Consider the following 25,553-nt stretch of genomic DNA (forward strand, 5'->3'; position numbering starts at 1 on the left):
CTTATAACGGCTACAGGATCCCGGGGAGGTAGGAGGGCACATGTGAATCTGCAGTGTCTCATGCCACGAACAGATGTACACTGGGTAAGTGACATTTTCTGTTCGATGGCATGTGTAGCTGCAGATACACATGCTGTGCATAGACTAGTAAGCAGTTATCTCCCCAAAAGCGGTGGTTTAGCCTGTAGGAGTTGAAGTTGTTTGAAATAATGTTCTTAGTACTGCTTGTCCTACTGTGGCTTGTTGTGTTGTTAACACATCCACGCAGTAATGTTTAGTGAATGTATGAGGCGTAGACCATGTGGCTGCCTTACAGATTTCTGTCATTGGTATATTTCCTAGAAAGGCCATTGTGGCGCCTTTTTTTCTAGTGGAGTGTGCCTTCGGTGTAATAGGCAGTTCTCTCTTAGCTTTAACATAACAGGTTTGAATACATTTAACTATCCATCTGGCAATGCCTTGTTTGGATATTGGATTTCCTGTATGAGGTTTTTGGTAAGCTACAAACAATTGTTTTGTTTTGCGAAACTGTTTGGTTCTATCAATGTAGTACATTAGAGCTCTTTTTATGTCTAATGTATGTAATGCTCTTTCAGCTACAGAGTCTGGTTGTGGAAAAAACACTGGGAGTTCCACAGTTTGGTTTAAGTGGAACGGTGATATAACTTTTGGCCAAAATTTGGGATTTGTGCGTAGAACCACTTTATGTTTGTGTATTTGTATAAAGGGTTCCTGTATGGTAAAGGCTTGTATTTCACTTACTCTTCTGAGAGATGTGATAGCTATTAGGAAGGCTACTTTCCAAGTTAAGTATTGCATTTCACCAGAGTGCATGGGTTCGAATGGTGGACCCATGAGTCGTGTTAATACAATATTGAGGTTCCACGTAGGAACTGGTGGTGTTCTCGGTGGAATGATCCTTTTTAGACCCTCCATAAATGCTTTTATGACTGGGATTCTAAATAGTGAAGTTGAATGTGTAATTTGCAGATAAGCAGAAATTGCTGTGAGATGTATTTTAATGGATGAAAAAGCTAACTTAGATTTTTGTAAGTGTAGTAAGTAGCTTACAATGTCTTTAGCGGATGCGTGTAACGGTTGAATTTGATTATTATGACAGTAATAAACAAATCGTTTCCATTCATTTGCGTAGCAATGTCTTGTAGTAGGTTTTCTAGCCTGTTTTATGACCTCCATACATTCTTGTGTAAGGTCTAGGTGGCCGAATTCTAAGATTTCAGGAGCCAGATTGCTAGATTGAGCGATGCTGGATTCGGGTGTCTGATCTGCTGTTTGTGTTGAGTTAACAGATCTGGTCTGTTTGGTAGTTTGATATGAGGCACTACTGACAGGTATAGTAGTGTTGTGTACCAAGGTTGTCGTGCCCAAGTTGGTGCTATTAGTATTAGTTTGAGTTTGTTTTGACTCAATTTGTTTACTAGATACGGAATGAGTGGGAGAGGGGGAAAAGCGTAAGCAAATATCCCTGACCAACTCATCCATAACCCATTGCCCCTGGAGTGAGGCTGTGGGTACCTGGATGCGAAGTTTTGGCATTTTGCATTTTCTTTTGTTGCGAATAGGTCTATTTGCGGTGTTCCCCAGCTTTGGAAGTAGGTTTGTAGTATCTGGGGATGAATCTCCCATTCGTGGATCTGTTGGTGATCTCGACTGAGATTGTCTGCCAACTGGTTTTGAATTCCTGGGATGTATTGCGCTATTAGGCGAATGTGATTGTGAATCGCCCAATGCCAAATCTTCTGTGCTAAGAGACACAGTTGTGATGAGTGTGTGCCTTCCTGTTTGTTTAAGTAATACATTGTTGTCATGTTGTCTGTTTTGACAAGAATGTGTTTGTGGGCTATTAGCGGTTGAAATGCTTTCAAGGCTAGAAACACTGCTAGTAGTTCTAGCTGATGTATATGAAGTTGTTTCTGCTGATTGTCCCTGGATGCTGTGTTGGCTGAGGTGTGCTCCCCACCCTACCATGGAAGCATCTGTTGTGATTACGTATTGAGGCACTGGGTCCTGGAAAGGCCGCCCTTGATTTCAATTTACATGATTCCACCATTGTAGCGAGGTGTGTGTTTGGCGGTCTATCAACACTAGATCTTGAAGTTGACCCTGTGCTTGTGTCCATTGTGTTGCTAGGCACTGTTGTAAGGGTTGCATGTGTAATCTTGCGTTTGGGACAATGGCTATGCATGAGGACATCATGCCTAGTAGTTTCATCACTAATTTTACATGATACTTCTGGTTTGGGTGCATGCTTTGTATTACGTTTTGGAATGCTTGTACCCTTTGTGGACTTGGAGTGGCAATCCCTTTTTTTGTGTGGATTGTTGCTCCTAAGTATTGTTGTATTTGACACGGCTGTAGGTGTGATTTTTGGTAGTTTAGTGAGAAACTCAGTATGTGAAGGGTTTCTATGATGTATTTTGTGTGTTGAAGACACTGTTCCTGAGTGTTGGTTTTGATTAACCAATCGTCTAGATACGGCAATACGTGTATGTGCTATCTCCTGATATGTGCAGCTACTACTGCAAGGCATTTTGTAAATACCCTTGGTGCTGTTGTTATCCCGAATAGTAACACTTTGAACTGGTAATGTACTCCTTGGATTACAAACCTTAAGTATTTCCTGTGTGAAGGATGTATGGGTATATGGAAGTACGCATCTTTGAGAGCTAAAGTTGACATGTAGTCTTGTTGTTTGAGCAAGGGGATTACGTCTTGAAGTGTCACCATGTGAAAGTGATCTGATTTGATGTAAAGATTTAGTGTTCGGAGATCTAAGATGGGTCTCAGAGTTTTGTCCTTTTTGGGTAGTAGAAAATACAGGGAATAAACACCTGTTCCTTTCTGATGGTTGGGTACTAGTTCTATTGCGTCTTTTTATAACAACGCTTGGACTTCTATTTGTAATAGATCTAAGTGCTGTTTGGACATGTTGTGTGTTCTTGGAGGCACATTTGGTGGTAATTGTAGGAATTCTATGCAATAACCATGCTGGATAATGGCTAGGACCCACTAATCTGTTGTTATTTCCTCCCAAATCTGGTAATAAACTGTGAGTCTCCCCCCCCCACTGGTGTTGTGTTGGGGATTTGTGACACTGAAGTCACTGTTTAGTTTGAGGGGTCTTTGGGCTTTGGAACTTTCCCCTAGTTTTAGGGAACTGTCCGCCTCTGTATTGTCCCCGAAAGCCTCCTCTTTGATATTGGCCCTGGTATGTGGGTCTGGTTTGTGAGGTTGAGGGTTCTGTGCTTTGGGCCCGAAACCCCCCTCTAAATTGTGTCTTCCTAAATGTGCCTCTGCTCCGTGGGGAGTAGAGCGCCCCCATGGCCTTGGCCGTATCAGTGTCCTTTTTCAGCTTCTCTATAGCTGTGTCCACTTCCGGCCCAAACAACTGCTGTCCATTAAAAGGCATATTAAGCACAGCCTGTTGGATCTCTGATTTAAACCCGGAGGTGCGTAGCTATGCGTGTCTTCGAATAGTGACCGCTGTATTCACAGTTCTTGCAGCTGTGTCAGCTGCATCCATTGCAATCGTATCTGGTTGTTCGAGATACTTTGGCCCTCTTCCACCACTTGTTGTGCACGCTTTTGGAACTCCTTGGGCAGATGTTCTATAAAGTGCTGCATTTCATCCCAATGAGCTCTGTCATATCTCGACAAAGCTTGTGAATTGGCAATGCGCCATTGATTGGCCGCTTGTGCTGCAACTCTCTTTCCCGCAGCATCAAACTTTCGACTTTCTTTGTAGGGTGGTGGTGCGTCTCCAGAGGTGTGTGAATTAGCCCTTTTACGTGCTGCGCCCACTACTACTGAGTCAGGTGTCAGTTGTTGTGTGATGTACATGGGGTCTGTAGGGGAGGCTTGTACTTTTTCTCCACCCTAGGTGTGATGGCTCTGCCTTTGACGGGTTCTTGAAATACTTGTTTCGCGTGTTTCAACATCCCTGGTAACATTGGGAGACTTTGGTACTGACTGTGTGTCGACGACAAAGTATTAAATAAAAAGTCATCCTCGATGGGTTCAGCATGTAGTGCCACATTGTGAAAAGCCGCTGCTCTGGACACCACCTGCGTGTAGCCAGTACTGTCTTCAGGTGGTGATGGTCTTGCTGAGTAACAGTCTGGACTATTGTCTGATACAGGCGCATCATAGAGATCCCATGCATCTGGGTCATCCTGGCTCATCCCTGTGTGCGTTGGAGATTGCATCATAGGGGGTGTTGCAATTGGTGACGGTTGCGGTGAGTGGTGTGGTTTTGGTTGTGGCGAAGAGTGAGGTGGAGTTACTGCTTTTGCCACTTTTGTTTGTGGTTGTTTTTCTTTGTCATGGAAAGCAAGTTTCCTTTTCATCCTTATAGGAGGTGGAGTTCTTATTTTCCCTGTATCCTTTTGAATATGGAGCCTTCTTTGTGTATAATCTGGCTCCCCTGATTCTAGCTCTTGTCCAAATTTATGGGCTTGCAGTTGTGCTGAAAGGCATTGTTCTTCGGAGTAGGAGCTTGTTTTCGGCTCCGAAGCTGGATGTTTCGGTACCAAAACTTTTTCTACTGTCTTTTTCGGCTCCGAAGCTAATTTTTCGGTTTCGGTGTTCCGATCTCTCGGTGCCGGTATCTCGATGTCGAGTTTGGTCGGAACCAGGGTCTCGGTGTCGAGTATGTTCTGTGCCGGTATCTCGACCGGAGTCTGATGACTTCGACACATGTGTGCCCTTTTTCGGTGCCGATGGACGGTCACCGATTTTACGGGTTAAGCCATGGCCTGCCGGCGGTGGCGTCCCCTGGGCCTTCATGATTTTGATGTGAGTTTTGGCCGGGGCTGGTTTACTCACGGTTTTCGGCGTCTGCTCTGTTTCGGGCTCGTCCGAGTCAGCAATGGAGAAAGTTTCTTCTTCCTAGACGTCGTGGTGTCCTGGCGGCGCCAACGCCATTTGAAGCCTTCGTGCTCTCCGGTCCCGTAGCGTTTTCTTCGACCGAAATGCCCGACAGGCCTCGCAAGTATCGCCTTTTTGTTCGGGGGACGAACACAAATTACAGACCAGATGTTGATCTGTGTATGGATACTTGTTATGGCATTCGGGGCAGAAGCGGAATGGGGTTCGTTCCATGAGCCTTGAAGACGCATGGGGTCGGGCCGACCAGGCCCCGCCAGGGGGTAGAAGCCCCGAAGGGCTACCGGAGCTCTTCTTTAATTCGGTGTCGATCTGCGTTAACTAACCCGATACCGAACGCAAACAATACCATAGAATTTTCTGAGATTTAACTAACTTTCCGAACCGAAACACGGAGCGAAGAGGAACACGTCCGAACCCAATGGCGGAAAGAAAACAATCTAAGATGGAGTCAACGCCCATGCGTAAGGGAGCCGAAATGGGAGGAGTCCCTCGATCTCGTTACTCGAAAAGACTTCTTCGAAGAAAAACAACTCGTAACACTCCGAGACCAACATTAGATGTCAGGATATGCACAGCATGTGTATCTGCAGCTACACATGCCATCGAACATATATATATATATATATATATATATATATACACATACACAGTGTATACTTATCTTCAGACGTGGGACTGCCTACAAGCAGTCTAGTTCAGTGTTACTATAATAAAGTAAAGTGTTTTGCACTCCTCCTAGGTAAGTCCTGGCTGCTCAACCACAGCTACCTCCAAAGAACCCTGGCGTCCTAGACACTGTCTTCATACACTAACAGGGGTAGCCTGGACCTGGTATAAGGTACCAACACCGTAAGTGTCCACCACACACCAGGCCAACTTCCTACACACAGCATATATTATACCCCGTTTCTAGATTTGAAATCTGCTTTTGATTTTGTTCCACGCCAAAGCTATGGGAAATTATGAGCAGAGTGGGAGTTCCTGGTCCCATGATAAATATAATTAGAGATCTTTATACTGGTAATTGTGCTAGAATTCGCTGGGGCCCGAAAGGGGAATTAAAATCGGAGATTCCCACACATCGTGGCGTGAGGCAGGGATGTGTGTTGGCTCCCACACTTTCCCTTTTATGTATAAATGCTTGCATCCCCTATCTTATGGAATGTCCCAATGATGCCCCTAGATTGGGAGGGCAAATGTTCCCATGCCTCTTATTTGCAGATGACACACTGTTAATATCACAAACGGCCACTGGCCTTACCAATTTGCTTATGATGTTTGTGGCCTTTGGCAAAGATCATGGCCTAGAAATCAACTCAAATAAAACTAAGTACATGGTATTTGGGGACACAAAGCACAAAATGAGGAGACATATTTGTTTGGAGGGTGTCATACTGGAAAGAGTGGGTGCCTTTGACTACCCAGGGCTAAAATTAGAAGACTCTCACAAATGTCATGCCCACTTGCAGAAATCATCGATGTGCCTGAAACAAAGGGTGGGTGGCATTGCGAGATTTGCTGCCAGGTCCCCCAGATTTGCCATTACCCCCGCTATAGAAATTTATAAATCTCAAGCAAGGGGGTGGCCTATATGGAGCTGAATTATGGGGCCATTGTAACCTGGAGGTCTTAGAAAAAGTGGAAAACTCTTTCTTAAAGATGTTGTTAAGGGTTCCCACTAGTACTCCAACTTTGCCAATTCGAATGGATTTAAATCTTTTTTCTATCACCCACATTGCTGCTCTAAGGCCACTTTTGTATTAGATTCGGGTTTGGTCATCAGACACCCTCACCCCTTATAGAATTGGGTTGAGCAGTCTGGTGAGCACCCGCTCTACTACTAAAATCAAGTGGTGTATTTATGTGGAGCGGACTTTCTCCATCCTTGGGCTGGGGAATTATTGAACAGACCCTCTTTCTATCCCGAAAAACACCACTCAGATTTTGAAGGACGCCTACTGGGTAAATGTCCAAACATTGCATCTGGCAGAAGCTTCTCTTTCCACCATGACTGGCATTTTTTTTCACAAATCAAATGCCACTTTGAGTTCGAGCATTACATGGTTAGCCTACTCTCTCCATTTGCACGTGCTCTGTATACCAGATTTAGAATAAGGTCCCTCCCTTTGTGTACTTTAACCTATAAATGGCCCAACTCAGTTAACAAGTCTAAGGTATGCCCAATGGGCTGCGGGAATGAAGAATCTATCATCCATGTTCTCTTCCAATGCCCAGAGTATACCAAACAAGGGGCACGTTGGATTATTCCCTTATGTAAATCTATGGGCCTTAGGAACGGTCTACCAGCTTTGAGGATCCATCTGTGCTATTGGCATGTTCCCTGGCAAATGTTTTTGAATCCATTTGGCCTTTTCGACTTGGAATCCTAAAAGGTAAATCTCAGTAACATACATTGGTAGTGGGAAAAGCAATCTTATAGTTTGTGTGCTATATTGTATGACTAACAACATATTTTAGACAAATGTATCACTGTATAGTACACACTGTAAGCTCCCGACCACACTTGTAGACTTATTTAAACTAATACGTAACCTGTTCTGCTCCGAATGTCTGCAGCTTTTTAAAGTTTTATTTAAAAAAAAAAAAAAACTAATGTGTGTTTATGTTTTTACCTTTTTAAATATTTTGTATTGTGTTTTTATGGTACACTTTTTACCGAAATGAAGCGGAATTTGATGATACCCCGTTTCTTCACAAGTAGCTTTAATGATGTCACAACTGCACTGCATTTGATGAAGAGATTGTGCCAGCACAAACTAGGGGATTAGGAACGCCACTACAAAGTGGCGCCCGAGGACATATAAAAGTAGAAGAATACATAGGCAGATGTATTCATCAGAAGGAAGCCACTCTCTGAACAGGTATATTGAATATGTGATCTTTTAAGGGCTGCAATGTCACGGTTACCACTCCTGTGAGATATAGGAACAAGAAATAGAGGCATGGCACTTATCTAACAGCATTTGCCACTTTTGACAGTCAGTTTAGGTATGGTGTTTACAATAATCACTTAACTACCCACACTCTGAAAATAGTTCCAGCATCACGGCTGCAAGTTTTAGGGATAAAATGGACTGTAAAAAAATGAGTAATGTGATCTGAGTAAGTACCCGCCTTTTCCACGCAATTTTTTTTTAATTTAAGAAAACTGTTACTTTTATTCTTACCTTGAACTATTACAAGCGCTTCCCCATTCATCCTCTTCATTGGAGCACACAGATCCACTCTGGTCTATTATTTCATCATTCTGGGTGTTAAAAAATAAAATAATATAAAAAGATTATTGTAAAAGAATAAAGCATATTAATGTCCTACCATTCCCACCAATTCAGTTTGACGCAACACATTCTTAATTTTGAGGAATGTCAAATTAGGCCCTCACTACGAGCTCCAGTGTAATTAGGATCAGCATTATGGCTGTCCATTTTACTGCCCTGTGGTGGCCACTGGAATCCAAGCTAAGAGATCAAAGAATGAAGGAAAAAAGAAACGTGCTTATCAAAAACCGAAGGTTACATTTTGTAGTTCCTTCCAATGGTCTGCCCTTTCCCCCCCTCAATAGGCACCTATTAGTTACTAAAGGTCTGAGGAAGGGGTGGGCTGCGGAAATTTTCCTCACTCATACACAAGGAGTGAAGATGGAGGAAATGTCTGCAAATGACGCATGCATTACAAGTTCTCAAGGGGAGTTTTTAGCACTAGCAAGTACCACGAATTGGTGGTTAAACAAACACTTTAAGGCCAGTGTCCGCATCACTGCGCTAAAAGTACAAGTTACTTACCTTTGGTAACAAAATATCTGGTAGAGACATATTCTAGTTGCAGATTCCTTAACTTAGAATTTTCCCCCAGGCGTCAGACTGGATCTGAGGAATTTTCTTCGAGCAATACTCTAGCATGTCGGTAGGTGGCGTCAGTCGACTTCGCAGGCGTCGTAGGCATCGTGGTCACCGTGATGACATCAGGAGTAGTACATAGACGCCGCCCTCGCGCAATGACGTCAGTTTCTTTCAACGACTTTCCACGCCAGAGCGCAGAGCGCTAAGAACACTGAGATTGGTGTGCCAGAGCTAAGGACCTAAAAGGAGGAATCCCTGTCCCTAGAAATCCGTTCGCAAGCGGGGAGGATGGGTGGGCGGTAAGGAATATGCAACTAGGATATGTCTCTACCAGATATTTTGTTACCGAAAGTAAGTAACTTGTAGATCTGATAAAGACTTCTAGTTGCAGATTCCTTACCTTAGAATATATACCCAAGCAACGCCATCCTCGGTGGTGGGCTGCGAGCCAAGATCATACTAGAAAGTCCTGCAGGACCGAACAACCAAAATAGCCATCTCGACTGACCTGAATATCCAGGCAGTAATGCTTAGCAAACGTGTGCATGGATGTCCACGTAGCTGCCTGGCAGATATCCAGGACAGGAACTCTGCGTGCTAACGCAGTGGAAGCAGCAGTTGATCTGGTGGAATGAGAACGCAAGCCTTCAGGAGGTTGCTTCTTGGCCAAAGCGTAGCACATTTTGATGCAAAGAAGCACCCATCGAGAGATGGTAGACTTTTGCACCGCCTTCCCTTTTTTCGCACCCACATACCCAACAAAGAGTTGATCGTCCACCCGGAAATCTTTAGTACGACTGAGGTAGAACGCCAATGCTCTTTTTGGGTCCAGACAATGGAGTCTCTCCTCCTCATGGGAAGGATAGGGGTGCGTAGAAGGTAAGCAAAGTGATGGACTGGCCTACATGAAAGGGTGTAACCACCTTATGAAGGAAGGAAGCTCTAGTGCGCAACACTACTTTGTCAGGGAGCACAGAAAAGTATGGAGGTTTTGAGGAAAGGGCCTGAAGCTCACCCACCCTGCCAGCAGAGGTGATAGCGACCAGAAAGACAGTTTTGAAGGTGAGGAGCCGCAAGGGACAATTATGCATTGGCTCAAAGGGGGTACACATCAAATAAGTACAAGATTAAGGTCCCACTGAGGCATGATAAATGGAGTGGGAGGAAATAAATGGGTGAGCCCTGGCGGCCAAGACCTGGAACTCCCTCCCCACCAGCCTCAGGACCACCCAGGACCACTCCGCTTTCCGGAGACTCCTAAAGACCTGGCTGTTCGAGCAGCGATAACCCCCCCTTTTTCCCCTAGCGCCTTGAGACCCGCACGGGTGAGTAGCGCGCTTTATAAATGTTAATGATTTGATTAGGAACCTACTCACAATAGGAGATTTAAAGAGTGATCAGATAGCCTAAGAAAGGCTGAAATGGCAAATAAATACCCTTTAAGGGTGCCCAGAGCAGAGCCCTGCTGGGCTAAAGAAGGAGTACATAAATCAAGATCCCTCAATAGAGGCTTAGGTTTTGTACCTACACCGTCTGAGGACTTTTTTTGCTTAAATTGCGAGCGCTCTCAATTTTTCTGAAAGATCCGCCTTCATTTCTTCTTTAAGGACCAACCAGAACCTCCCACAGTTGAGGGCACCGGTTTAAAAAAAACCTTCTACCTTTGTCCCTCCATCACATTCTCTTCCGTACGAGGTTCTGGCTTTTGAAAAAGCTGTCCTATCAGACCTCGAAAAGGTCCATCCGAAACAACCATTCATTAATTTACCTACACTTGAAAGGGATGCTTTGAAAACTCTGTCCACTGATCAATCTATAGTGGTAAAACCAGCCGACAAGGGAGGGGCTATAGTCATCATGGATACCTCTGACTACAGGTACGAATGCCTCCGCCTCCTGAGTGACACTACGTACTATGCACCATTAGCTAGTGACCCCACCAGTGATTTACAGACTCAGATCAGAAGTATGATTTAAGAGGCCCGTAACAATGCTTGGATTTCCCCTAAGGAAGCTGAGTTCCTGAATACTGCTCACCCTCGCACTCCATACTTTTATTGCCTACCTAAGATCCACAAGGGTATCTTCCCTCCACCTGGACACCCCATTGTATCAGGTATTGGCTCGGTTCTGGAACCCTTGTCCACTTTTTGTGATTTGTTTTCTTCAACCCTTGGTGAGAGATTCCAGCACCTATCTAAGACACCAAGGATGTCCTCAACTTGATTGAGACTGTCAATTCCACTATTCAAATCCAGGCCTTAATCACCTTGGATGTAGAGGCCCTCTATACTAATATTCCCCAGGAAGCCACCCTACGAGTGGTGGAGTCTGCCCTTCTCCAGAGTTCCTTGATCTTCATCGACCCCTGTACATTTTGTGATGCAATGCGCTACATTAGCCATGACGAAGAATTTCTTTCAATTTGAGGATTCTCTTTTTCACCAGATTCGAGGAACTTCCATGGGTAGTACATTCGCACTGAGCCTGGCCTGCTTGTACATGTACCACTTCGAGAGAATGTTCATTTTACCTACATCTAATCCTTTCCATGATAATATCAAATTGTGGCGGAGATACATAGATGATATTCTCATTATTTGGCAAGGTCCGCTTCAGGATGTCGAGCCTTTCACTAACTGGGTCAATACCTTGGACCCCTTTTTGAGATTCACAGCTCATAATTCCTCCACCGAAGTTTCTTTTTTGGACTTGATGATCAGGATTGTCAATGGTAAACTTGTTACCGACACTTATCACAAGAGTACCGACCGCAATAGTTTGCTATTGTACGACAGCCATCATCCTAAGGCCCTACGTGATAATCTTCCTGTAGGCCAATTCCTGAGGCTGCGTCGCAATTGCAGCTCGGTCCAATCATTTGACATCCAGGCCCTTGATTTGAAACACAAACTACATAATCGTCACTATCCTAAGAACATCATTAACCTGGCCTATAAGAGGGCTCAGAATAACCACAGGGAGACATTGCTGGCACCTGTGGTGAAGGAAGCAGAGGTTCGTTTGACTTGTGTATCTACATACACCCCCCTGTCCAACACTGTGAAAAAGCTTATTAATAAACATTGCAGCATTTTACAGAGTGGCGGTACCCAGATCTCTAGGCCCCTTTTTGCCTTTAGAAGGTCACCCAACATTAAAGATCTGGTTGTCCATACGCGTCCACGCCAACAAGAGGATACGCCAAAACAGACCACTCTATGGAATCTACCCCTGGATACCGGGCACTTCCCGTGTGGCTCCTGCAACGTCTGCCCCCTGGCTAAACGGGCTGACCATTTTGACTTGAAATATGTTGGCACCTGGCATCTAAATAGGCATACCAATTGCAACACACAACAGTGTATCTACATGATCACCTGCCCCTGCAATTTACAGTACATTGGTATGACGACTAGACCTGTGAAGCACAGAATCAATGAACATCGGAGCAACATCAGGTGTTCTCGTATTACCACCAAATTAAGCTAGCATTTTTTGGAAGCGAACCATGGCCTGATGATTTGTGGTGGATCGGTTTACAGATGCCCAGATATAATAACAATGACCTTAAGTATCTATTTAAAACAGACAACGTTGGGTTTTCAGACTCAAGACATCTAGCGAGGGGTTGAATGAGATCCCTTGGTGCACTCTCATCTTAACTGAGCTGTAGCAAATGGTCTTTTTCACTGACTTGACAACCACTGACATTATGGTGGTCATTCCGACCTAGGCGGGCGGCGGTTGCCGCCCGCCCGTCGGAATCCGCCTGAATACCGCCCCGCGGTCAATTGACCGCGAGGGGTATTCTGACTTTCCCGCTGGGCCGGCGGGCGATCTGATTCAGATCGCCCGCCGGCCCAGCGGGAAAGCGCCTTCCACAAGGAAGCCGGCTCGGAATCGAGCCGGCGGAGTGGAAGGCGTGCGACGGGTGCAGCAGCACCCGTCGCGCTTTTCAGTGTCTGCATCGCAGACACTGAAAAGCCTAGTTGGGCCCTGTTAGGGGGCCCCTGCCGTGCCCATGCCATGGGCATGGGCACGGCAGGGGCCCCCAGGGGCCCCGCGACCCCCCCTACCGCCATCCTGTTCATGGCGGCTTTCCCGCCATGAACAGGATGGCGGTAGGGGGGGTCAGAATCCCCTCGGCGGCGCAGCGAGCTGCGCCGCCTTGGAGGATTCTAAGGGTCAGTGGAAAACCGTCGGGAGACCGCCGGTTTTCCCGTTCTGACCGCGGCCAAAGCGCTGCGGTCAGAATGACCAAGGGAGCACCGCCGGCCTGTCGGCGGTGCTCCCGCCCCCGTTGGCCCTGGCGGTAGGGAACCGCCAGGGTCAGAATGAGGGCCTATGCCTTTCCTATGTTGACCGATGCGTTTATGTTCTCTTATTATTTGCATCGGTTTGCAGTAATATGTTTATTTCACTATTACCTGTCCCCTATAAGCTTCCAGGGACTTCTGGCATGTTCATTGTGTACTATGTGGGCAGAATATTTCCCTTTCATTCACTATATAATAACCACACAAGTTTTCTGTGGTTTATTTTAATATTTGTACCCCCAATATGGCTGCCATCAACGTTTTTTCATTAAAGATCCACCTCCGGTGTTGTCCTCTACTACCAACATGGCCACCACTTTTTTACTTGTGGACGCATTGGCAGGACGTCACTACTAGTAAGATGGCCACCGCCTAACTCGACACTAGTCCACCTTTGATCTTTATGACCAGGATCGGACTAGACCAATCACTGAGTGGTTCCGGTGCAGACGTGAGTCTTCGCGCCTCGATTACCGATTATTTTAAGTCCCCCGACGCGCAGAGTGATGGTCTTCAGGCGCGCAGCTCAGGGCAGGTTCACCGAGGGACCAGGGCAAGACTTAAGTCCTTGACATACTTTCTATCCCCTTGATAATTTCATTACTTCTGAGACACTGACGACCGTTCCCTGTTTTAAAGAGTTGCTGGAGTCTTCAATACAATCCCTTTATCTGCACAATTATCAACAAGCTGTTGTACATAGTGGTCTAACAGTGATCAACTCTTCTTGAGGGGTCATGATGATATTATTTTACCAGCTTTATAAGTATCAGTATGTTTTAGATACGAGTGCCAGTCAAATTAAGTTATTGTTTGTGCATATTGTTCTCCTTTTTGAGAAATAACCTGCCAATGTGTATTCTATCCATGCATTACAATACAATTCTTTTACACCGAGTAATTCTGCTTTGGTTTGAGGCTTGCGGGTTCCTATGATGCCTATTCTCTACTATGGGATGGTAAGCCTTTCGTGTTATGTCCGTCTGTGCCACACCTTGGACCTGGGTTTTAATGCATGCATCACCCTCTGCACTACTTAAACTCTAAAGAATGTCTATGTTTTCACTTTCATGCAGGGTGACTGATTGACCAATCGATGTTGACGAATAGTCCTCACTCAGTAAGTGACTTCACAGCACTGATTACTGCTTATTTAAATAGAAGAAGTAGCTGTAACGGTCCTGATGAAGCGTCATGGGATCATTCTTTGACCGTAGAGACGCGAAACATGTTGACCAGAATATGTTAGGACTACCTTTTTCCTTTCTATGGAGTGCAGTAGGACATTATTCCCCGCATTCACTCCCCGTTTCTTTTTTAATCTTGGCCTGAACCTTTCCCTGATTCATTAAATTATGATGCTTAAGGCTCAGAGCCAAGTTTAACTAATTTGTCTCTCCTACGTTCCTTCTCACAGTCAGTATTCACTTCAGACCTAACTATATTTGTTACACAATCTTCGGTAGAGTACCACCACCATTTTTGGGGTGGTCCGCCAGACATTGCAGCACCGGTCTGAAGAGGAGATTGCCCAGTGATAAAACTTGGCATCCTAGGAGATGTTTGAGGGCTCTCCTAAAACTACTGACTCTTCTCTACCATGCATATATATACGTTGGAACAGTGTACTTCTTCTATTTATACGTTCAGGTCTTGGGAGACCGTACACTGGACCATAATTCTCCCAGTCCCTCTCTTTTTTTGATAAAGAAGGAGTGAACAGAAGAACCTCTGACAGAGGGGCAGAAAGGGGATCAACAGATTTGTTGGTACACCATGCCACAAATGTATTCCAACGACAGGTGTATACAGTTTTAGTTGATGGACGCCTGGCTGCCAAGATAACATTGCAGACTTCGGGTGGAAGGGCAAATGACATCAACTGTAGCCGCTCAATCTCCACACATGAAGGCAGAGGTTAGACAGGTTCAGGTGAAGAACCGCCCCCTGTTGCTGCGACAGAAGATCCGCCCGAAGAGGCAGTCTGAGTGAAGGATCGATGGACTTGCTCAATAGCTCTGGACATCACACTCTTCGAGCCCAGTCTGGAGCCACCAAGATGACTTGGGCCCAGTTTTTCTTGAGAGCTCTGGGCAGAAGAGGGATAGATGGGAAGGCGTAAAGGCCGGAGTTCCACTCAAGACAAAAAGCGTCTCCGAGCGAGTGCCGCCTTGGAAACTCCAACTCGCAAAACAGCTGACATTGCGCGTTCTCTGCGGAGGTGAACAGATCTAACCAAGGCTCTCCCCACTGCTAAAAGAGACCTTGCATCACCTCCAGATGGAGATGCCATTCGTGATCGGCTGTCCATCTACAGCTGAGTTTGTCCGCTCTGGTGTTGAAGAAGCCTGCCATATGTTGAACCATCAGGGTAATGCCCTGATGTTACAGCCATATCCAGAGGTGTAGTGCCTCCTGACAAAGGGTGCAGGACCCTCCTCCGCCCTGTTTCTTGGAGTACCACATGGCGGTAGTATTGTCCGTGAACACCTGCACTACTTTCCCCTCTGAGAGAGGGAAGAAATGCTTTCAAAGCAAGCCTGATCGCCCGGAGCATCAGCAGATTTATATGGAGCCCCAACTCTGCCGGAGACCAGAAGCCTCTGATCTCAGCCTCTCCCATGTGGCCACCGCAACCCAGAAGTGATGCATCTGTCACTACATAGAGATCTGGTTGGGGAAGGGAGAGGGATCTGCCATGGACCCAATTTGGATTCAAAAGCCACCACTGCACATCTCTCGCAGTTCCCCCTGAGAACTGGACCAGGTCGGATAGATTCCCCTAGTGTTGCGCCCATTGGAAATTCAGGTCCCACTGCAGAGCCCGCATATGCCATCTGGCATGTGTTACTAGCAGGATGCAGGAGGCCATGAGGCCCAGCAGCCTCAGAGTCAGTCTCACCAAAACCCAAGACCAAGGCCGAAAGATCGGAATCATAGCCTGAATGTCTTGGACTCGTTTGTTGGGAGGATAACCTCGAAACTGCACTGTGTCGAGAACTACCCCGATAAAAGGGAGTGTAGGAAGTTGGCTCTGAATATACTATCTCAAAGTGAAAAATTGTGTGCACAGAGTCCAAGGGTTCTCCTTAGAGGTTGATAGTGGCAAAATTAGATAATTCTAATGCTCTATTTTGTGGTAGTGTGGTTGAGCAGTAGGCTTATCAGAGGGTAGTGTTAAGCACTTGTACACACACACACAGGCAATAAACGAGGAACACACACCCAAAGACGTAACTCCAGGACAATAATTTTTATTTAGAAAAATTTATTTTCTTAATTTTTTTTAGAACCACAAGATTCAAGATTTGAAGTAAATACATAAAATGCAAGGTACTCCACACAGGTAAGTAAGGAACTTTGAATTAGAGCAGTAACATACACAGTTTTAGTTAAAATGGAAATAAGCCATTTTAAAAGTGGATACAGCGCAAAAATCAACAGTTTCTGGGGGAGGTAAGTATTGGTTAGTTTCTTAAGTAAGTAAGACACTTACAAGTTCAGTTTCCTGGGCGTAGGCAGCCCACCGTTGGGGGTTCAGGGCAACCCCAAAGTCACCGCACCAGCAGCACATGGCCGGTCAGGTGCAGAGGCCAAAGGAGGGCCCAAAACACATAGGTGCCCATGGAGGACAAGGTGCTCTGAATCCAGTCTGCCAACAGGCAAGTACCTGCGTCTTCGGAGGGCAGACCAGGGGGGTTTTGTAGAGCACTGGGAGGGGACACAGGTAGGCACACAAAACACACCCTCAGCGGCACAGGGGCGGCCGGATGCAGTGTGCTTAGCAGGCGTCGGGTTTTCAATAGGAATCAATGGAGGGACCTGGGGGTCACTCTAGCGGTGCAGGCAGGGCACAGGGGGGCTTCTCGGGCCAGCCACCAACTGGGTTAGGCAGAGGGTCGCCTGGTGGTCACTCCTGCACTGGAGTTCGGTTCCTTCTGGTCCTGGGTGCTGCGGGTGCAGTGCTTGGTCCAGGAGTCTGGTTCTTTGTTCCAGGCAGTTGTGGTCAGGGGGAGCCTCTGGATCCTCTCTGCATGTGTCGCTGTAGGGGTGCAGGGGGGGTCGTCTCAGGTTACTCACGAATTCGCAGACGCCTGGGAGTCTTCTCTGCAGTGTTGCTTCTCTGGAGCTCGAGCCAGGGGTGTCGGGTGCCGAGTGTGAAGTCTCACACTTCCGTCAGGAAGAGTGAGTTCTTTGAAAGTTGTTAGAAAGTTGAAAAGTTGTTGCTATTTTTGAACAGTGCCGCTGTTCTCAGACGTCTCTTGGTCCTTCGGGTTCAGGGCAATCCTCTGAGGCTTCAGAGGTCGCTGGTCCATGTCGGATGAGTCACTTTGCAGGTTCTTTGAGCCTGGAGACAGGCCGGTAGGGTTGGGGCCAAAGCAGTTGTCGTCCCCGTCGTCTCTGCAGGGCTTTCAGGTCAGCAGTCCTTCTTGTAAGTTGCCGGAACCAGATTTCCTGTGTTCAGGGTTGCCCTTAAATACTCAATTTAGGAGTGTGTTTAGGTCTGGGGGGCAGTAGCCAATGGCTACTGTCCTTGAGGGTGGCTACACCCTCTTTGTGCCTCCTCCCTGAGGGAGGGGGCATATCCCTATTCCCTTTGGGGGAATCCTCCAAAACCAAGATGGAGGATTTCTAAAGGCAGGGGTCACCTCCGCTCAGTGCACCTTAGGGGCTGTCCTGACTGGTAGGTGACGCCTCCTTGTTTTTCTCATTATCTCCTCTGGACTTGCTGCCAAAAGTGGGGGCTGTGTCCAGGGGGTGGGCATCTCCACTAGCTGTAGTGCCCTGAGGCACTGTAACACGAAGCAGGAGTCTTTTAGGCTCACTGCTAGGTGTTACAGTTCCTGCAGGGGAGAGGTGTGAAGCACCTCCACCCAGTGCAGGCTTTGTTTCTGGCCTCAGAGGGTACAAAGGCTCTCACCCCATGGGGTCAGAAACTTGTCTCTCAGTGGCAGGCTGGCACAGACCAGTCAGTTCTGCACTGAAAGATTGGGTAAAATACAGGGGGCATCTCTAAGATGGCCTCTGTGCATTTCTCAATAAATCCCACACTAGCATCAGTGTGGGTTTATTATTCTGAGAAGTTTGATACCAAACTTCCCAGTATTCAGTGCAGCCGTTATGGAACTGTGGAGTTCGTTTTGACAAACTCCCAGACCATATACTTAATGTGCCCACATTGCACTTACAATGTCTAAGAATGGACTTAGGCACTGTAGGGGAATAGTGCTAATGCAGCTATGCCCTCACCTGTGGTGTATTGCACCCTGCCTTAGAGCTGTAAGGCCTGCTAGAAGGGTGACTTACCTATGCCACAGGCAGTGTTTTGTGGGCATGGCACCCTGAGGGGGAGGCTAGGTCGACTTTGCCTTTTTCTCCCCACAAACACACACAATCTGGAATGGCAGTGTGCATGTGTTAGGTAAGAGGTCCCTTAGGGTGGCACAACACCTGCTGCAGCCCTTAGGGACCTTCCCTGGTCACAGGCCCCGTGTTACCACTGGTACCTTTTACAAGGGACTTGCCCGTGTGCCAGAGGTGTGCCAATTGTGGAAACAAGGGTACATTTTTAGTGAAAGAACACTGGTGCTGGGGCCTTGTTAGCAGGATCCCAGCACACTTGCAAGGCAAGTAAGCATCAATACCACACAAAAAAAGAGGGGGGGCGAGGGACTGCAACAAGAAGCCTTTTTCCTACAGTTAGAAAACTGAAAAATGATGGAACACCACAAAGACTAGTGACTAGAGCTACACGCAACTAAACCTGCCACCAGGCACAGTGGATTTTGGGGTGAACAAAAACAACTTCTGCAACCAAATAGATCACTGCCCTGGGCAAGTCAGAGACCAATTAACAAAAGGGAACAAATAGGTCTCCAACTGCAAAGTCATATCCTTCAGAAAAATCTTTAAAAATGTAACATGCATAGATTAGCAGGCACTTCAAGTTAAATACATCAGGTGATGTACATGTCCCATGAGGACATGGAGAGATGTCCTAAAAGAATTAGTGCATGTGTAGTTCTACACAAAGAGGCAGGGGAATTAACATGAATTTTGGGCCAAGCAAGACTTTCTATCTCCTCAAATATAGATTCATCCCCTATGAAGTGAGAAATGGGATGAAGCAAATGGATTAAATGATAATTTAGATGTACAGACCTTATGAATGTGTAGAACACACTGTACAGCATTAGAGTTTAACACCTTTAAAATCATACACCTACCGCATCTGTAGAGAGAACAGTTTCCTCCCCTTCCTCACATGAATATTCAATAAACTGGTCTACATTTTTTCGAGTTCGGTAACATGGATGCCTTCGTCTGGAGTTACATTTCCATTTTGATCTTAGTGACGTGTTTTCAGAATCGATCTGAAAAAAAAAACATAAATATTGTCTTCAATCAATATGATTGAAATGAAATTCTAAATCCCCAACTCCTAATCTCTATTGCTTGAGACAATGTCCCTAACTGTGGAACTTTCTAGTGTTCTAGTAAGCTTCCAACCCTTCCACTGTATACATACAATGAATTCTAACGTGTTGGACTCTATTCCAAAATTCTCATCCATTCAAGATCCATGCCGAGATTTGTGGAAGCCAGTTTGCTCTTGCAAAAAAACTCAAATTTCTAGAATTCCTTGTTCACTGCTTGATTTACAACCATGCAGGTCAAGGACAGGTAGAGGAATTCAGCATACCTGCGGCTGGCAAGTGCAAGCCTGCTCACACCTGAAGCATGTCATTATCAAAATATATTTTGTTAATTTATTTCTAGAACCACAAGATTCAAGTTGCAGGTAAGCACATGACTAAATGAGTATTTCACATGTGTATCAATACCACTGATTAGAATTGCAAAGTTATGCAGTTTTCAAATAAATGGCAATATTCTGTTTTAAAAGTTGACAGCGCAATTTGCAGAAACAGTTCCTGGGGGGAAGAAAAGTTAGTACGATTTGCAGGTAAGTGCAAGTCTTACAGTCTCAGTCTCCGGGGGTTGGGAAGTCCACAGGTTGGGGTTCAAGTTAACCCCAAACACCCCCACCAGCAACTAGGGGCCCCCTGATGCAGAGGTCAGAGATGAGGCAAATTTAACATAGGTTCCTATGGAGACTGGGGGCACTCGGAATCAGGACTGCTTCCGGATAAATACCCGCGACTTCAGAGGGCAGACATGGGGGGTTTAGAGGATCACGAAACACACACCCTCAGTGGCGCAGGGGAGGACGGGTGCAGGGTGCAAACACTGTTGGACTCCTAATGCTTTCTTATGATGGGACCCCGAGGGTCACTTAGATGCTGCAGGCTGGGTCCAGGGGATCAGTTCTGGAAAAGCCCAGGCTGGACAAGGAGGAGGATTGCATGCTGAATGTTGCTGCACCAGAGGTCGGATTCCCCAAGGCCATGGTGCTGCTGGTGCAGTGTACCTTTTGGCGACGGATATCTTCATCTGGTGCTGTCACTGTCAGGGGGGTCCTCTGGATTCAAGCTGCAGGCATCGTTGTGGATGACAGAAGAGGTCAACCCAGGGTGGGCACTTGCTCAGAATCATCTGGGGATCCTCTCTAGTCCTTTGGGCCACCTGGACACAGGCCATGGGCGTTGGGTGCAGAGTGGTCAGCACACACTGATCCGAGGAGGTTCTGGAGTCCTTAGGTGTAGTTTCTTCTTAGACAGACCTGCTGTCCACAGGAGCACAGGAGTTCTAGGTCCTCTGTGATGCAGGAAGTCCTCTGGAGGCTTGGCAGAGGTCACTGGACCTGCAGAATGCATTGCTTCCTTTTGCAGGGATTTTGAAGCTAGAGACAGGCCGGTAGGGCTGGGGCCCATTCAGTTTTTGTCTCCCGCCTTCTCTGCCTGCTGGTGTTTCAGCTAAGCAGTCCTCCTTGTTTCTTCTTGTGAGGTTGCCAGGAATCTGAGGAACTGGGTTCAGGCGAGCCCTTAAATCCTGGATTTAGGGGCATTACGGGGGTCAAAGGGCAGTAGCCAATGGCTACAGTCCTTGAGGGCGGCTACACCCTTCCTGTGTCCACTCCCTTTGGGGAGGACAACACCATACTAACCCTACTAGTCCCTGTCCTCCAAACTAAGATGGAGGATTTTACAAGAAGTGTGTGTGTGTGTGTGTGGGGGAGAGGGGGGCTGACCTCAGCTCTGGACACCTTAGGCTTTCCCTAATTTTCCCACCAGACTTGCTGCCAAAAGTGGGGTTTTGTACGAAGGGCGGGCAACTTCACTAGCTGGAGTGCCCTAGGTCACTGTAACAAGAGGCCTGAGCCTTTGAGGCTCACCGCCAGGTGTTACAGTTCCTGTAGTGGGGGGGGGGGGGGGGGGGGGGGGGGAAGGAGGAGTGAAGCACCTCCACCCAGGACAGGCTTTGTTTCTGGCCACCAAGAGCACAAAGGCGCTCATCCCATGTGGTTTATCTGTCTGGAAGTGGCAGGATACCAAATTTCCCAGTATTCAGTGAAGCCATTATGGAGCTGTGGAGCTCGTAATGACAGACTCCCAGACCATATGTACGACCTTTTGTTTTGCGACTCGCAGCTTACGATCAGTTTGTGAATCGCAAATTGCGAGTCTCAGAACAAAATGTACAACAGTGTTAGGTACACAATTTGTGATTCCCAATGGGGTTGCAAATGACCTGCCTCATCAATATTCATGAGGTAGATCGCAATTTGCGACCCCACTGACAATGGCTGGACTCAGAGGAATGGTGGCCTGTTGGGGACAGCAGGCCACCATGTCTGTGACTACTTTTTAAATAAAGCAGTTTTTTTTTTTTTTTTTTTTTTAAGCAGCCTGTTTTCCTTAAAGGAAAATGGGATGCATTTCAAACAAAAAAATTAAGTTTTCTTGAAAAATGTTTGAGTAGGCAGTGATCCATGAGACCACTACCTGCTCTGAAAAATTTTTTTTGCTGCTATTCACAAAGGGGAAGGTGTCCCTTGGGGACCCCTTCCTGTGTGGGAATGGATTAACACCAATTTGAAATTGGTGTTAACTGAGACTGGTTTGCAACCACAATTGCCGACACAAAGCAATCATACATGCCACTGAGACCCGCAAATATGAAGGGACGCCCTTGGAAGACCCCTTCCACATTGCAAGTCGTAATTCCTATTTTGCGAGTCGGTATTTGCATGCCAGTTAGCAAAATAGGGATGGTACTTTAGGAAAGGCCATTTAAAAAGGTGAAATTGCCTTTTATAACTGCAAAATTGTGTTGTACATCGGGCCCCAAGTTCTTTAAAGCCTCAGTTTCCTCCAGTTCAACACAGGTCATTGTAGCTATGTTCCTGTTGACTAGCCCCTTCTATCCTGAGTTCCTGAACTTCAGTTAATCATGGTTTCTTGAGCAAGCACTGTCTACAATGCTTCAGTGATTTCTGAACCATCACTATTTAGTGCATCCGTCACGCTTGAACTTTCACTCCTTCTATATTTACCTTTTCCCATTGCTTACCTTCTTCACATTTACCTTAGTTCAAGTTTCTAGTTTGCTACCTTCTTGTTCCTCTTATCTTAGATTCTACTTCCCTTGCGTAATTAGTTACTTGCTTTCTGCCAAGTATGCCCATTATTTCTGTTCCTTCCTGTTGGAAACTCAACCTTGCTAGCTCCTGGTCTAGGATGGCTGTGTTTAGTTCTACACCCTTGCCGTTACTGCTGTGTGTGTTCTTGTATGATCACCAGGATTTGTGAACAGAGTAGGCAACCTAGTTGGTGTTTCTTATCCATTGTGAGTATCGTTTCAGAGTTACTATTATAACATCATTAAAGGTATAACATCCACGGACCCTGCCTTTGCAAGTATATCCTATATGTAGGCATTTGCACAGTAAGTATCTAACAGCACAAAAGAACCACTTACTGAGCTTCAGTCTTAGCATGTAGAATTGTCAGTTCTTTACCTTACATTTCCTTTATTGTTATATGTAGGAAGCTGGCTCTTTATATAGTGGAGCAAAATGAGTTCCACTGTGCAAAGAGTCCAAGCATTCCCCAGAGCTATCAGAGGCATAAACATCATCCCAAATGCTCTTTTTGGATAGTGTGGTAGAGCAGAGGGTAGTGCTAGGCATATAAGGCGCACACTCATACAGTAAGTGAGACACACACTCAAAGAAATCCGACACCAATTTATAAAAATAACACACAGTTGTATATGTAATTTGATACCAAGATCACCAGAGTCAGGTGAGTACATTTCTAGTTATGAATTTTTAAACTTTTAAAAAGTAGAGAGTGCATTTTTCAGGAAGCTGGAATGCAATGCAATGAAGGAAAACAAAGACTACAAACCAAGTAGAGTACAATGACTTACTGGACCAGTCTCCTCAACTGAAGGTGAGTTTGGGGCAAGGTCCAAGGCCACAACAGGTCACCTCAGGGTGCTCTGGTACGTCTGGGCACAGAGGTGTGTTATGTCGTCAGGTGTCCCTATCAAGTTTAACCACTTCGCTGCCAGGCCTTTTCCCCCTCCTGTGCCAGGCCTTTTATTGCCTATTTGGGGCAGTTCGCGCTTAGGCCCGCATAACTTTTTGTCCACATAAGCCAACCAAGCCAAATTTGCGTCCTTTTTTTCCAACATCCTAGGGATTCTGGAGGTACCCAGACTTTGTGGGTTCCCCTGAAAGAGGCCAAGAAATTGGCCAAAATACAGGGAAAATTTTGTTTTTTTCAAAAAAATTGGAAAAAGTGGCTGCAGAAGAAGGCTTGTGGTTTTTCCCCTGAAAATGGCATCAACAAAGGGTTTGCGGTGCTAAACTCAGCAGCTTCCCAGCTTTCAGGAACAGGCAGACTTGAATGAGAAAACCCAATTTTTCAACACAATTTTGGCATTTTTCTGGGACATACCCCATTTTTGCAATTTTTTGTGCTTTCAGCCTCCTTCCAGTCAGTGACAGAAATGGGCATGAAACCAATGCTGGATCCCAGAAACCTAAACATTTCTGAAACCTAGACAAAATTCTGAATTCAGCAAGGGGTCATTTGTGTAGATCCTACAAGGGTTTCCTACAGAAAATAACAACTGAAAAAGAAAAATATTGAAATTTAGGTGAAAAAAACATAAATGTTTCTCTACGTTTTACTCAGTAACTTTTCCCTGCAATGTCAGATTATCGAAAGCAATATACCGTTACGTCTGCTGGACTCCTCTGGTTGCGGGGATATATAGGGCTTGTAGGTTCATCAAGAACCCGAGGAACCCAGAGCCAATAAATGAGCTGCACCCTGACGTGCGTTTTCATTCTATAACGGGTATACAGCCATTCATTTGCTGAAATATAAAGAGTAAAAAATTGCTATCAAGAAAACCTTTGTATTTCCAAAAAGGGCACAAGATAAGGTGTTGAGGAGCAGTGGTTATTTGCACATCTCTGAATTCCGGGGTGACCATACTAGCATGTGAATTACAGGGCTTTTCTCAAATAGATGTCTTTTTTACACACTCTCCTATATTTGGAAGGAAAAAATGTAGAGAAAGACAAGGGGCAATAACACTTGTTTTGCTAATCTATGTTCCCCCAAGTCTCCCGATAAAAATGATACCTCACTTGTGTGGGTAGGCCTAGCGCCCGCGACAGGAAACGCCCCAAAGCGCAACGTGGACACATCCACATTTTTGGAAGACAACAGAGGTGTTTTTTGCGAAGTGCCTATCTGTAGATTTTGGCCTCTAGCTCAGCCGGCACCTAGGGAAACCTACCAAACCTGTGCATTTCTGAAAACTAGAGACCTAGGGGAATCCAAGGAGGGGTGACTTGCGGGGCTCGGACCAGGTTCTGTTACCCAGAATCCTTTGCAAACCTCAAAATTTGGCTAAAAAAAACACATGTTCCTCACATTTCTGTGGCAGAAAGATCTGGAATCTGAGAGGAGCCACAAATTTCCTTTCACCCAGCGTTCCCCCAAGTCTCCCGATAAAAATGATACCTCACTTGTGTGGGTAGGCCTAGCGCCCGCAACAGGAAACGCCCCAAAGCGCAACGTGGACACATCCAAATTTTTGGAAGACAACAGAGGTGATTTTTGCGAAGTGCCTACCTGTAGATTTTGGCCTCTAGCTCAGCCGGCACCTAGGGAAACCTACCAAACCTGTGCATTTCTGAAAACTAGAGACCTAGGGGAATCCAAGGAGGGGTGACTTGCGGGGCTCAGACCAGGTTCTGTTACCCAGAATCCTTTGCAAACCTCAAAATTTGGCTAAAAAAACACATGTTCCTCACATTTCTGTGTCTGAAAGTTCTGGAATCTGAGAGGAGCCACAAATTTCCTTCCACCCAGCGTTGCCCCAAGTCTCCCGATAAAAATGATACCTCACTTGTGTGGGTAGGCCTAGTGCCGGCGACAGGAAACACCCCAAAGCGCAACGTGGACACATCCTAAATTTTGGAAAAAAACAGAGGTGTTTTTTGCGAAGTGCCTACCTGTAGATTTTGGCCTCTAGCTCA

The 25,553-nt window shown here is 46.0% G+C and overlaps 1 protein-coding gene across 1 annotated transcript in view; it reads right to left on the minus strand.

Moving 5' to 3' along the window:
• BRWD1 (bromodomain and WD repeat domain containing 1) overlaps positions 1 to 25,553 on the minus strand; it is a 1,722,898-nt gene that overhangs the window by 680,134 nt on the left and 1,017,211 nt on the right. The window contains exons 21-22 of the mRNA XM_069202575.1: positions 19,315 to 19,461; positions 8,097 to 8,176 (exon numbers count right to left, since the gene is read on the minus strand). Of these exons, the coding sequence (XP_069058676.1) occupies positions 8,097 to 8,176; positions 19,315 to 19,461 (227 nt within the window). The remainder of the gene's footprint in view (positions 1 to 8,096; positions 8,177 to 19,314; positions 19,462 to 25,553) is intronic.

This window comes from Pleurodeles waltl, chromosome 8 (genome assembly GCF_031143425.1).
Source record: "Pleurodeles waltl isolate 20211129_DDA chromosome 8, aPleWal1.hap1.20221129, whole genome shotgun sequence".
Classification (NCBI taxonomy): Eukaryota; Metazoa; Chordata; class Amphibia; order Caudata; family Salamandridae; genus Pleurodeles; species Pleurodeles waltl.